This window comes from Asterias amurensis, chromosome 8 (assembly GCF_032118995.1).
Source record: "Asterias amurensis chromosome 8, ASM3211899v1".
In the NCBI taxonomy this organism is placed as follows: Eukaryota; Metazoa; Echinodermata; class Asteroidea; order Forcipulatida; family Asteriidae; genus Asterias; species Asterias amurensis.
Window position 1 is genome coordinate 7,818,985 of NC_092655.1, and position 12,333 is coordinate 7,831,317.

General features: G+C 38.7%; 1 protein-coding gene across 1 annotated transcript in view; it reads right to left on the reverse strand.

Annotated features, from left to right (window-relative positions):
* The window catches only part of LOC139940324 (huntingtin-like), a 71,698-nt gene extending 59,562 nt beyond the window's left edge, over positions 1–12,136 (reverse strand). Inside the window, exons 1-5 of the mRNA XM_071936528.1 lie at positions 11,960–12,136; positions 5,839–5,922; positions 5,172–5,292; positions 4,432–4,491; positions 1,653–1,799 (exon numbers count right to left, since the gene is read on the reverse strand). Coding sequence (XP_071792629.1) covers positions 1,653–1,799; positions 4,432–4,491; positions 5,172–5,292; positions 5,839–5,922; positions 11,960–12,045 — 498 coding nt within the window. The 5' untranslated portion in view covers positions 12,046–12,136. The remainder of the gene's footprint in view (positions 1–1,652; positions 1,800–4,431; positions 4,492–5,171; positions 5,293–5,838; positions 5,923–11,959) is intronic.
* Positions 12,137–12,333: the final 197 nt, after the last annotated feature.

A 12,333-nucleotide genomic window follows, 5' to 3' on the forward strand; every position in this document is an offset into this window, starting at 1 on the left:
TGATGATGAAAGAAAGAACGCCGTTTAGTGAATTTAAGAAGACTGCATAATTCTGTAAAACAAGGGTGGATGCACAATACCAGAGTACCTGGGTAAACCTTACTCTTACACAATTACATGACCTGCGGCATAAACAGTACAATGTATTTACACACATTACGTTTCCATACTGCTGTTTTTGCTGATGAGACTTATCAGCAAGGCATTTTCTGTGTTAAAGTAGAGATAAAAATATCTTTATTTTAACAGTTAATAAAGCATCTTTGGTAAAGTGGGAGTTTTAATTTAAGCAGTAATCAAACAACTAAACCTAAGCATGAGGCAATGGGTCAACCATTGCCATATTCTTTCAACTGGTTCAAGGAAAAATGGCCACAGCAAGGACAATGAATAATAACCACACAGGCAACCAACTATTGGCAGCATATTGCGCCACAGCACCTTGTAAACCATAACAATGAATAATAACCACACAGGCAACCAACTATTGGCAGCATATTGCGCCACAGAACCTTAAGGATTAGGTCTTATACATGTATCTAAAACTTCGTCCACTCCTTGCAATATTAATACCTTGTATCCTTTGGCAAAAGGCGTGTTATAAATACGGTTGTTATTATTATTATTATTTGAACTAAACACACAATATGTATGTAGACTCCCTGAGTTACTATTCTACACCTAACAAACACTCAGCTAAGTATTGTTTGAAGCTTTGCATGGAGTAGAGAAATATGAAGAAACTATAAATAAATTGTAAATTGCGGGTATAACCATGTGTGGTGTGAGTGTTGGCTCTGAGAAGAGCCAGTGTGGTCTAACCGTTTCAAACAGTATACTCTGCTCGTCTTCAGGATAATGCTGGACTGCTGGTGGTGGTCGAGCTTCAGTATCGCTGGAGGGATGCACATTTGGGTGGGAAGGATCCAAGATGTTCTTGGCCGGTAAAGCATGAGAGTTGCTTGCTAGCTGGGTGTGTGTGTGTGTTGGAGTGTGACATTCTTGTGGTGAACTGCTGGAAAGATTGGCTTGAGGATGGGTGACCAGATGTCGTTGATGAAGAACCTGACGTTTTGTTGAACTCTTTGATGTGCTTGTATCTCGATGGCCTCCATGACTCTGTGTTGGTGCCAGGACTGTACAGGTGCGATGAGTTTGGCTGGATTCCAATTGATGAGGTGGTCTTGTTCGTCTGAATGTTTCATTTTGGCTGATTTGTGTGGGTGTCCCAGTCGGTGAGGTTTGTGTTCCTTGATTCTTGTTGATATGTTGCGGCCAACACTCACACTAAATAGATTTACACATGGTTGTACCCGCAAGTTTACAATTTATATAGTTTCTTCCTAAACACTCAGCTGTTCTGGAACTAAGGGAAAGAAAACAACATACTGTTTGGCTAACGTTGGCTAATGTTTTTTGGTAAAACTAGGACAAAAGTCTGGTGCACGTATGTTAAGAGTGCAGTAATTTAACAGAAGATTTTTCAGGTTTTTTTATTTTTATTTGGGGTTGTTCTGGTAATTTTTAACAAATAAAACAATGGTTACACTGAACTCAGTGTTGTACACGATGGCATGACTTATACAGTCATCAGAGACGATAGATTAATACAAAAGTTGTTAAATATAAGTCTCAAAATTGATATTACAAACCTGGACAGAATCATCTTGTCTTCTGGAGATCTTTGGAATACAAGGAAGCAGATTGATAACATAGGGGCGACACTTTTGGGGTCTGATGAGGTGTGCCATATCTGCAAAGCGCCACATCGCTGCACGCAGGCTACGTGATGACCCATTCTAGTTAACATAAACAAAATGATATTCAACAAAATTAATGCCAACAAAATGTTATCCCAAACATGTATAAAAATAAACCATCCCCAGTAAACTAAAACAAAACAATACAATAGAAATTCAGGGATTATTTCTCAAATTGTTGGGTCTGTCAGGCAGCAATACTAACAATTCCAAGGAATTTATTTTCTTTAAAAAGACCAACAGGTTAATAGTCTTGTTAAATGTATGGCATATAAATGTGTAAAAAGCTGGTACATAAACAAGGAATAAGACACCATTCCTTTAACTTGAACGAAATTAACATTAATGTTCTGTTGTGACAGAAAAGTAAACGAGTATGTAGTACCTGTAAAACAATTGGTTTTATTATGATAAAAAAAAGGGCATGAGACAAGCTTAAAACAAACCAAGGTGCCCCAAAATGGCTCTGGGAATGGGATTTTAAGAACATACTTGTACAGCATTATGTACAGCCACGATTAAAAATTACAACAATCTGAAAACCGTCTGCCCTGTGCCAGGCCCTTCCTGACTAAGACTCTGTACACTGTGTAAAAGGACACATTATAACAATTCCACAAAGAATACACCTTGGTTTGGTTTTTTATGAAACATAAATAATTCAAAAATTAACAATATTAGAAAATTAGTACTATGATCCATGAGAACTACTAAACTCCTTTGAGATAATTCCTTATGTTGTTATATAAGACCAAGGTACATGTATAGATAATTGAATATGTCGTCATCAATCAAATATTTGCCATACAAGATGGCGTCTTCGAGCGTGTGCGCGCGTGTGTGTTTGTGCCATAAAAATCAAACTGGGCATGCTGCGTGCTGCGTGTTTCTTTGATGTACGCGCATATGGTTTGACCTACAAGAGTGCGACTTTCATATCAGCAAAGGGGTTATTCAATAGGGTTTATTTAAGTGACATACAGATCCTTGTCATTTGATTGGTGGAACCTACTTCACGTGACATTCACTATTACTCCCATTGGCACAGGCGATCAAAACGACCTATTCGCCCATGGGGAATAGCATTTCCTATTCAACCGTTAGGATCATTATTGTTCCTAGCCCTGGCGGCCTACATTGTTCCCAATGTTTTTAGCAGTACAGCACTGCCGCGACGCTGCTAAAACAAAAGAGCACCTGTGCAAAAGGTTGTGATCCGATTTGTGCATTGTTGCCGCTATGCAGCGCTATATGATTTTTGATTGTCAGTAATTCGTGTGATTTTTCATAATATATACTTTTAAAACACATCAAATGACAAGGATCTTTGTGTCAGTTATATAAAAAAACACATATTGAGTGGCTTTAATTCGTGGAATGGAAAGAATATTATCGCTCGGCAAACTCCTCCCATTCCACTCTGAGCCACTCAATATTTGTATACTATAGGATTTGTATGAAGTAGTGTTTTAGAAGCCTTGATAGTTTTTACTCATTTGCCACTCATGAAATTTTCTGAAACTACATTCACTACAAAAACCTTAACATTATAAGGCAATGAGGACAAGTTTGTGGATATGAACACAGATATGACCTGTCATGGCGTGTCATGGCCTACATGTACCTACTGAACTACATGTATCTAGCCCTATATTGGCTAGATAGCTCAGTTGGTAAGCGCCCGAAGGTTAATCCGGAGTTCGTTGGTTCAAATCCCACTCTAGTTAATTCTTTGTTCAACCCCAAAAATATACAAAACATTTACCCAGTCAGTTTTCCTTGTGGTCATATGTGCCCTTATTCGAAGCAACTGTTGTAATACACAATTTTATTATTATTATTTATTTCTTTTACAACTTCCCACCAGGTTCCAATTCGTTATTTATTCATTGTACATGTATGCTGGAATTTTGACTAGAGCAAGCTAGTCGAAACGTTGAGACCATTTCCGAACTGACTCCGCGGCAGTACAGTTATTACGATCCTATAAGCTAAAGTAGTAGTCCAGTCAAGTTTCTATACCATCCGCCCTGGTAATAGTTATAAAGCAGGACAGTTCTTTTCAGAACTGAGAAGTCTCCCGAACCTCCGATTTTCTACTCCACGGCAGTAGAATAAAGCAAGACAGTTCCCTAAGAACAACTCTACCTGGCAAGTAGATATACACACATGGTGTTACCGCAAACCAAATATATAATAATTTCGAACTTGTTTTCAATACATGCCACAAATTATCAATGTCATGCCGAATAAAAACGTAAACAATAATTGTAGCCTAGATGAATCTGTCGTTATCCTTATTTGTCAATGAAAAGGACAACTGTGTGAAATTGGTGATTACAAGAGAGAGTGCATGCATGGTGCATTGCTACACATTGGAATGTCCAGATGTTTGACAAGTCAACCGCTAATGACAGCGAAAAAATATATATCCGTCTATATAATTCTAATAAATTAAACCGAGAAAAACATAACAAATAGTTCCCGCGGGTAAACAAGCCTAACAAAGCCATCCCAGGCAAAATGTTGAATTGAGTCTAACACTAAACAGCCTTCTGTTTCTGTCAGGGTTTGGATTGGAGTGTTTCCACTCAACCTGCTGTGAAGTGCATAATTCTTTTTTAGTTTTTAAAAAGGTTTAATTGGGGGGAAATGTAAACCTTTAGTATACCTTTTTAATTTCTTTGTACAACTCCAACTGAACACGCCCCAAATTACCATCCATTGAAACCTGCATGAAATAAAAAGAATGACGACATTGAAATCTGAACAACATTACCCTCCGAGTGCAAGGGTGTACAAAACGAATGCACCCCATCACAGCGTGCAACAACTGTTTTATATCACGGTAACATATTCCACTTTTAAGGTGGCATTCTGTTGTCATCTTCAATTATTATTACGACAGAGTAGGTATGGTTAAATATCCAGATGAATACATTTAGTTGTTCAAACAAAAAAACAATCCTTCACTGTTCCCTTGAACTGGAGCTTTTTCTAATTGTACAAAGCGCTGGAAATTGACCACTGCTGGGGACAATCAAGGTAATGTATATCCGTTTAACAAATCTCATGTAACCCTCTGGGCTCTGCGTAGAGCACATCCTTAGCCATGTAACATTATACAATAGTTGCATGCTGTGACAGGATTCATGGTATAACAAGCATACTTGTATCACATCATTTGATTGGTTCTGAAACACTGAAACTTCACCGTGGTATTAAACAAAACTGATTGTTGAAGACTGTTTATCTCAATGTCACAGCGATTAGAAGTAAAAGAAAGTTGGATTTCCCGGCACAACAAGAACTTTAGTGTTGTGAGAGACTACAAGGTACTGATCTTTTATATCATAGGGCCTACATTTTGCTGGAGTAGTTTTTCTTTCTACTACAGTTCAGAGTATGTACCTTAATGCACTTGTTGAGACACTCATCTGCTTTGAGTCTTACATCGGACTCCTCATCATTACAAGCTGCAAAGAACAACTCCATCGCAATTCCCAAGAACTTGGGGAAATCAGCAACAGCTCTGTTGGGAATTCCCAAGGAAGAGTTATTTAAAACATTAGTTGTCACAGTAATGGTACCAAATTAAACTGTATAGTAAAATATAAAATGGAATGATCCAGAGGTCACAGGTCCACGTCCTGCTCAAGTCAATTGCTGTTGTTTCAAACCCAAGTTATTGATATTAAAATTAAATAAAGATGCCAAATGGCAGCCCTAAATGCCACAAGTACTGTGGTGGTACTAAACAAAGTACTGTATAAATGTTGATGAATGCTACTATTCACAAATTGATGGATGCTTATTTGACCAATATTATTTGCGCTAACACTACATCATGTACATAGTAAATAATTGTATAGGTACATGTACAGTGTATATGTACCTGTGTGGGTACCTAATGTACATGTACATGATGTATATGTTTACTTCAAATCTAAGAGTATGCACAAGACCGAGGATGCTATGCCTTGTGTGTAGTACAAAATATTTTACAGAGAATTAACTGAACATACAATCTGTTAAACTTGAAAACAGATACCAAACTTAATTGATGAGATAGACTTACCTGAATGATGCAGCACATATCCCATCTGCTATCGTTGTACAGTGAGATATTCTATCTTTCTTACTCAGAGTCGTGTTGTTCTTCCTTTGGATCAATAGGCAGAATTCAGTCATTAACAATTTTATTGTTATTGTGAATTGTTTGTTCATCAATAAGTACTACATACATACATGCAGGTAATACGCCTCTCTTAATATTTATGCATGACGTCATAATTCTTACCCGAAATAAGGCTATGGGCGCAACTCCCCCATCACTTGCAGTGGCTGCGCCAATCACCTCGTTTTGGGTGAGCATTGTGACGTACCTCATGCATAAATATTAAGAGAAGCGTACAGTAAACAATCTTTAATAAGTTGCTTATGCCACAAAACTGTTTTACTTTAAAGCATCATTTTATTAGGGGGGGTTTTGTACTACATTTACTAGTAGAATTAATTACGATATTAAAGTTTAATTTAAAGGCATTAGATCTCCTGGTTAGAAGGCCTACATGGATGAATGGAATTATGGGTTTATGGTTGCTGCTTACATGTATGTTGGACTGTAAAGCATCAGGCCTCATATAACACCTTTGCTCATTTAAACATTGTAATCAAATAAATTATTTATTAATTAGTCATTCATTGCTCCTGCTAATTTAATTGACACTGTATGTATCCTAATAAACACATAGTCAAGTCAACTTATGTGGAGATTGCCGTACTTTTATTAGACATTCACAGACTATTATACATCACAGCGCTTGGAAAACATCAGATGTCTAATTTGCATAAATTGTGACTAAATCCAACCTGCATGGGCCACATCAGGGCTTGACCTCATAATCAGTGTTTTTAAAAAGTCACGTTCACAATTATTTGGTTTTGTGGAGAAGCAAACACAGATTTGAGAATGCAAGAGAATGCCTTTTGTGGTATTTGGTGCTGGCACCCTTACACTTCTGGCACACTTGTAATCTCAGGTGCAGTTTTAAGCATTTTCAGTCACTACCGTGACTACAAACGAGCAAAACATCATGTATCATTTCTATAAAAAAGTTGTTTACACACAAATCCTTTGTAACACTGTTACTAACACTCAGCCCAAAAATGATTCTCTCAAAAGATGGATTGTTTATTATTCTATTTTTCTACTTACATCATGCACACTACATGTTGTGTAATGTATCATGCGTACATTATTATGTAGGTTTAGAAATTCAACACTAGTTTGATTGTTTTGTTCATTGGACATGATTAATTTTTGTACAAAATCATTACCAATTATCTTGTTAATTGTAAAACAACACCAATAAATTGGCACGGTCTATATTAAGCAGCCTCAGACCGACCTTGTGATTATTCAGGATGATGCTGCACTTGAGCTAAGACCATCAGGTCGACCTTGTGATTATTCAGGATAATGTTGCACTTGAGCTAAGACCATCAGGTCGACCTTGTGATTATTCAGGATGATGCTCCACTTGAGCTAAGACCGTCAGGTCGACCTTGTGATTATTCAGGATGATGCTGCACTTGAGCTAAGACCATCAGGTCGACCTTGTGATTATTCAGGATAATGTTGCACTTGAGCTAAGACCATCAGGTCGACCTTGTGATTATTCAGGATGATGCTGCACTTGAGCTAAGACCATCAGGTCGACCTTGTGATTATTCAGGATGATGCTGCACTTGAGCTAGGTCGACCTTGTGATTATTCAGGATGATGCTGCACTTGAGCTAAGACCATTCAGCAACATTGGCATCAGTTCCCAATTGTTTACCAACTCAATGATAATGAAGTTGGATTGGAAACTTCAGAATTGCGTTTTAGTAAGGTTTGCGATAACACCATGTAATGATAATCTCAATTGAGTTGGGGTGGTCCTGTTAGAACCTGATGCCACAAGGACTCCGACTTTTAGATCCAGTTCGCAAACGGCGTTCATTGAAAATCCTTCAAGCTGCTAGTTCTGCTCTTCTAAGGGAGCAAGATCATCCACCAGATCGTTCCTTGCCAGTCTGGACAATGACATCACTTACATGTACACCAAGGAGGACGAACTACAAGCCTCTCTTCACCCTAGGTATTTCTCAAATGTCAGTGCCCTCTCTAGTTCAACTATCATGCCTTCGCGACTGCCTACAGGAAACAAAGTTCACTAAGTGATATCACTAGAAGCAGAGATCTACTATATATATCTCACTTCAATCACGCACCCTCCGAGAAGACGAGATCTCCTATCCTTAATTCAGTTGCGTCCCTGGGCAACCTACATGTACAATATCTTCTATATTCTTATGGCTACCAGCTCACCTCCATAGTCATTGCACTGTCCAGAAACACACAGTAACACCACACCACACACACCACTCCCAGGAATCTGGGTGGGATCCGCCGTTCCTTATCACCAAGATAATCTGCATCACCAGTACTTTAAGTAGCATGCCAAGTCCAGCATTCTCCAGTAGTTGATAAGAGCATACAGATCGAAATGTTCTTTTCAGCCACCCCAACTCAATAAGAGACTATCATTACATGGTATACAATGTGGTGTTACCGCAAACCTTCTAAAACTATAATAATGTTAAGAAGCTCACAGTAGCAAGCAATTTATTCCAACAGGCGGGTTTCAGTCAGTCAATCAGTGAGTAGCTGCAACACGTGGCATTCTTATAAGTTGCCATTATTAGCCTATCAGCATTACGGAAAAGTAAACAAGAGAAATGGTGCCAGCGAATGGACTAGAAAATCACATTACAAATCCTATCATTATTAAGTCTCAGTGGAGCCTTAGTACCATGGGAAGGGGTTTCCTACTCCTACTAATCCTAGAACTACATGTATGGCTCTACCCCCATGGTTCTGCTATCGTCGCCACTATCGTTTGTGGAGACAATACTCAAACAAACCTCATCATATACATGTAGTTCTAGCCTGTCTATGACTCAAGTAGGGTTTTCCTTACTCCTAGAGCTATGAGGTTCGTTCCGCTATCGTCTCCCCTATTGTTCGGGAAGACGATAGCCAAACGAACCTCATCATACACTGTACAATAGTTCTACATGTAGGTCTAGAACTCGAGTAAGGTTTTCCTAGCCCCATAAATAGCGCCAATACTAGGCTATAGCTCAGCTTGTGTATGTAGCTTTTCCGTTAAGATTTTGTTGCTAATTGTGAATTTCAGTTTTTGTAAACGCTGTGATATAGTTTTCTATGGGGAGCGTCTCCTCTAAATCCCTGTTATTATTATTATTGTTCTTGGCCCTACAATTTTGGAACTATTTTGATTGGCTAGCCTAGCTAGGGTTTTCTCTCTGGAATAATTATAGCTAGTGTTTTTCTCCCAAGTCAACTGACACTGACATCAATGATTGATCAGTGAGTATAGTGACAGTATCCTGGGTAACTTTGTAATTGATTTTTGGGGTTGAACAAAGAATTGACTAGAGTGGGATTCGAACCAACGACCTCCGGATTAACGTGCCGGCGCACGTTACCCAGTCAGTTTCCCTTGTGGTTTATATTGATATCTGAAACAAAAAGTCGCATCCCCTTAAGGTGATCCCCTAGCTGCCGCTTCCCAGGTTGTATCGTAATTTGGGTGTGATCCCTGGCTACACGGCAGTTAACGGTTGTATGGCTTCTGACTGGCACCCCCGAACAAAGATATTGACAAAATAGGGACACCGCCAATATAGGGCTAGATAGCTCAGTTGGTAGAGCGCCGGCACGTTAATCCGGAGGTCGTTGGTTCGAATCCCACTCTAGTCAATTCTTTGTTCAACCCCAAAAATTAAAATGATAAGAATGTGTAAAAACAAATTCCTGTAAATACTGTGCAGTCATCTTGTTGTTTTGAGGAGACGAAGTTACCAAAATCTTCTTTAGGGGGGCAACTTACCCTTGACCAGTTCGGTATCACTCAACATCTCATTGCGTCAAATGGTGGTGCACTAACTTACTAGGTAAGGTAAAATCATACTGCTGCAGTAGAAAGTTTATTTAGTTGATTTTGAGAAACATTACTTCAACAAATTCTTGTAGATTTTTTGTTTTGTGAGAAAATTAAACTTTGAGGGGTCAATAATGCTTTTTAGGTTCGCTTCACTTTTTCATTTGCCTTTGCTGTTGTTTTGTGGTTTTGTCATTGGGTTTTTGCGCTGCTATTGAAGACACTTGCATGACATTCACTAAAGAAAGGAAGTCCAAGTCCATGCCAACACACCTCTGAAGTTTCGTGTCCTTGAGAGACAGTTTTATGAATGGGAGTATGGGTTTGCAATAAAGGGCACTCTACTGATTCAAAATAGATTCAACTGATCCTGAACTGGTCAAACCGGTGACGATACTTTTCCTAAAGACTCTTCAAAAGAACTAATATTTTTTGTCAGTGAATACTTTGTGAGTTTTACGTCATGTTTAGGTAAACTGATAAACTTTTTAGTTTAAGATATCAAAGAGATTGCAACAAAAAACAATGTGACATATGAAGAACTTTAGCCCCGTTTTGAGCAGATAATCCCTCACACTGTGTGTGAGCTGACTGTGTAACGGCTTGAGCGCACAGCCAGGAATGGGACAATTCATTTAGATTTTAGGGGATCAAACTTCTAGACTTCGTAAGAAGTGGCAGGAAGCACAAGGTTTATTAACAACAAAAACATTGCAGTTAGTAGGAGTAATAAATCATTACATTGAAAGTCGCATATGTAGAGTAGATTACAATTATTATACAGAAATATTGAACATAGTTTACATGAACAATGACAAAAATTGTTTAATGTTACACAACAAATTTGATTCGTCAAGATATTTCTGTACACCATTTAACAAAAAAAAGGACATGGGACCCTTCTACTATTGTGTTGAATGATAATTTTATGTAGTCCCATATTTTGGGGAATTTTTTTAACGAAGTATTAGCATTTTTGGTGTGCCCACCACATATTCTGCAATAAAACACCCCTATTAACTAAATGTAGTAATCCAGCCACGTCGAGTGATTTTCGAGTCGAAGAAAAGCACAAAATTCCACGATTCAAATATACCTTTGGACATTAAAAACGTTACATTGTTGAACCGAAATGCTTCTTAGATATAAATTTATCGTTGAGGCATAAAGATCGATTAAAACAGCAAAAAGCTTTGCCAAACGACGTATTCCGCTTCCGATTAAACGATGTTTGTGCTTCGCGCGGTTTGAAGAGGTCTGGCTTTCCGCCACATAACGCACTACCCATATGGCTCGTAGTCCAGACTCTGGGGGTGCAAGCTCTCTAACGGACTTCATGATTTGACACAAAAAGTGCCCCTTTTTGCAGTCCACCAATCACAAAACATGTAACATGGATGGAAAGCTTATTTTATCTAGTTTCATAAACCATGCGACTTCTGGTGGTGCGAAATTGCTAGCGAGTTTGCCGTTGAATTTAGTGGGACAACCCCCGCAAAAAATGACAAAATGTGGTGTGACCCCCATAGGAAACTGATTATTTTAGTCAAAGTGCATCTTTTTCAACCAAAAAATGGCCCTCTTTACTGGCTCTTATTTATATAAAAGGTGTAATGTTTCGAAAGAGGAATATATACTACACGGTGCCGAGAGACTTTGTAAGTTTAACAAAATCACTTTTCTTAAACTGATGAAAATGTCTCCCGAGTGTGTGAATTTGAGGGGAATTTCCCGTGTTGAACGGGTCGCCGTGAAAGGCGTTGAGCAGATGCACACTATTTCTTCATACGATTCAAAAGTGATCCAGAACTGGTCAAACGACTGTAATAGAGTCATTGCATGGCTTCATATATGATATTCCAACCATATTTATAAAATAGTAAACTAATTGTTGAAAATGAAATGATTCCGAAGGTGAAATTTCATCCTCAGCTTTGCTCATCATGCTCTCATTTCGAGTAGGATGCTTTGTTTGCTGTAATGAACGCTCATATTTTTACTTTCTATTTCATGTACATGCATCATGGGAATCTATTGTTATTATTATAACAAGTATTTGTCTAATAGCAGTGTGTATGTCGGAATTACAGTACTTCTCATGAATGAACATGTTATGCCTTTACGGACCATCCCATTTCCATAGTCTGTCAGTCAGTCGGCAGTGTCAAAACTATTCACACCCACCTTTGGCCGCTATCGTCACCAATTCCTCCCTGCTGATGAGTTTTCAGGGCGTCAAACGCCCTGGCCAACTTATCGACGTTTGCCATTATAGCTTCCTTTCTTTAAAATCTAACATCTACTCTTCAATTGCTCTAAGAAATAGAAGAAGATTGCAACGACTTCCCTCGTCACCACATCAGTCGGACATCTCGATGTATAAAGATCCTCCCGCTGCTCTGCCAGCGCCACCAACCAAGAGAGGGAGCTGTTCGTGTGCAATCAACGCCGCCGGTCGCATCACGCGTAAATGCATGCACCGTTCAAAAAGCAATTAAATCATTGGCATCACGGGGGAGGGGTGTCCCCTCTTTAAGGCTACACATTTCAGATTAAAA